Source organism: Penaeus japonicus, unplaced genomic scaffold (genome assembly GCF_977035675.1).
Source record: "Penaeus japonicus unplaced genomic scaffold, GWHDUDI00000001_assembly GWHDUDI00000019, whole genome shotgun sequence".
NCBI classification, from domain to species: Eukaryota; Metazoa; Arthropoda; class Malacostraca; order Decapoda; family Penaeidae; genus Penaeus; species Penaeus japonicus.
Genome location: NW_028234421.1, coordinates 11,896,016 through 11,897,928, shown reverse-complemented (window position 1 = coordinate 11,897,928; position 1,913 = coordinate 11,896,016). Strand labels below are relative to the sequence as shown.

The 1,913-nt window shown below is 35.1% G+C and overlaps 1 protein-coding gene across 3 annotated transcripts in view; it reads right to left on the bottom strand.

Moving 5' to 3' along the window:
- Positions 1 to 145: 145 nt before the first annotated feature.
- The window catches only part of RpL40 (ribosomal protein L40), a 4,425-nt gene continuing 2,657 nt past the window's right edge, over positions 146 to 1,913 (bottom strand). For all 3 annotated transcript variants that reach the window (XM_043018684.2, XM_086547362.1, XM_086547363.1), the window contains exons 2-5: positions 1,170 to 1,272; positions 719 to 805; positions 420 to 546; positions 146 to 320 (exon numbers count right to left, since the gene is read on the bottom strand). In XM_043018684.2, the coding sequence (XP_042874618.1) occupies positions 248 to 320; positions 420 to 546; positions 719 to 805; positions 1,170 to 1,272 (390 nt within the window). In that variant the 3' untranslated portion in view covers positions 146 to 247. The remainder of the gene's footprint in view (positions 321 to 419; positions 547 to 718; positions 806 to 1,169; positions 1,273 to 1,913) is intronic.

The window sequence follows — 1,913 nt, the reverse complement described above, 5'->3', positions numbered from 1 at the left end:
TAATCTAAATCTAACATAGAACCAAATTAAGTTCACTTAAAGTGACAACTTAAAATTATTTCCCACCAAATAAACAACCCAGTACCAGACATCAATCTGGGATGGGAAGCTACATTCTCTTAACCAAGGAAAGTAAAAGCATGTGTGATGACCTCTTTTATTAAATCACACTTATCTCCAAAATGTATAAAGTACAATTTAATACATAGGGTCGTTTTTTCCTTTTCTCTTGAACCAGAGAAATTTTTTAACCCTTCAGCTTCTTCTTGGGGCGGATATCAGCATTGTGTCCGCACTTCTTCTTGCGGCAATTGGTGGCCCTGTAAAATTACAGAATGAAGTAAGGTACATACAAGTGCAAAATCTCTCAATACATGTAAACACATAAATTAACAATGAAGGCAAGTCCTACAACATACCTTGGGTGAAGGCGAGCATAGCACTTGCGGCAAATCATTTTGTTGCAGTTGTATTTCTCAGCCAAAAGCTTGAGAGAAGGCTCAATCACACCACCACGCAGACGAAGAACCAAGTGGAGGGTAGATTCTGAAAGGGACTTTGCATATTAAAATCAAAGTTTTTACAAATCTAATATATAAACATGTATACATACATATACATTATACATAACACTTTTCATACAAAAAACAAAGTACAATTTCCCATTCAAATTTTATAACAATTTTGAGAAATTATATAAAGAGGGTGTACACCTTACCCTTCTGAATATTGTAGTCAGAGAGGGTGCGACCATCCTCAAGCTGTTTACCAGCGAAGATCAGACGCTGCTGATCAGGAGGGATACCTGTAAAATAGTTAATCAACAATGATTAAGCACTCGTGATAATTTATTTGTATGAACCAACTTTAAACTTTGTAGTATACTAAGTACAATTTAAATTTATTTAGGTTCTGTAGAGACTATCCATAGTAACAATAGCACAGGGCCAGTGGAACCTCAAACAAGTCTCATTATTCTAGCAAGTTTTTATGAAGACAACGCAAAAATATATTTTGCATTGACGCGAATCCTTGCCGAGTCTTCAAAGAATCTCTCCTTAGGAATGAATAACCGTTTTCCTTATAAAAAATGTCATCCTTAAAAGCCTGAATACTTCATAAAGCAAATCTATAAGACTTAGAAATTATAACCGATTAACATCTCTCACCCTCCTTATCCTGGATCTTGGCCTTCACATTTTCAATAGTATCCGAGGGCTCGACCTCGAGGGTGATGGTCTTGCCCGTAAGGGTCTTCACGAAGATCTGCATCTGTTAAAATATCTTTGTTAAAAATTTATTGTATCCAGTGATACCTATATGGAGACATTGGTATTAACCAGAAACTCCATTTCCATTTTCTATTTTATTAAATCCACATACATCAGATTGCTCAGTTGTCTTGGGTAACCTACTCAAGCTCCACATTTTTTTTTTTAAAGCATGGGAATTCAGTAGGGGGGGGGGTATTCAGTATGGCATGCATAATTAGACTTCTTTAAAGGATAACAATTCGAACTAGTAATTTCAGGTTATTTTTTTCTAGAATACTACCCAGCATAAATTCTATCTAAACATGATCTTGAACCAATTTGAATTTTCCTGCTTCCCATCTTCCTCTTCCAACCATTTGCCATCTACAAAAAAAAAAAAAAAAGTCCTAAGGTATGGTTAAATAGAGCAAACTGAAAAGTATAAATCAACATGAATAGTACAATGTACCAACTATAACTTCAAAAAGTTTGGGGAGTGATACAAGGTATCAGAAGCAGCAGCTTTTACAATGAGTTCTTATGGAATATCCCACTGATAATCAATAAACGCATGTAAAACTTAGAAGCACTTGACAATAAGAAGTTGCTTTAGGTTGACTATAGTCTGTCCAATGTGCAATTTTTATGTTCACAACCATT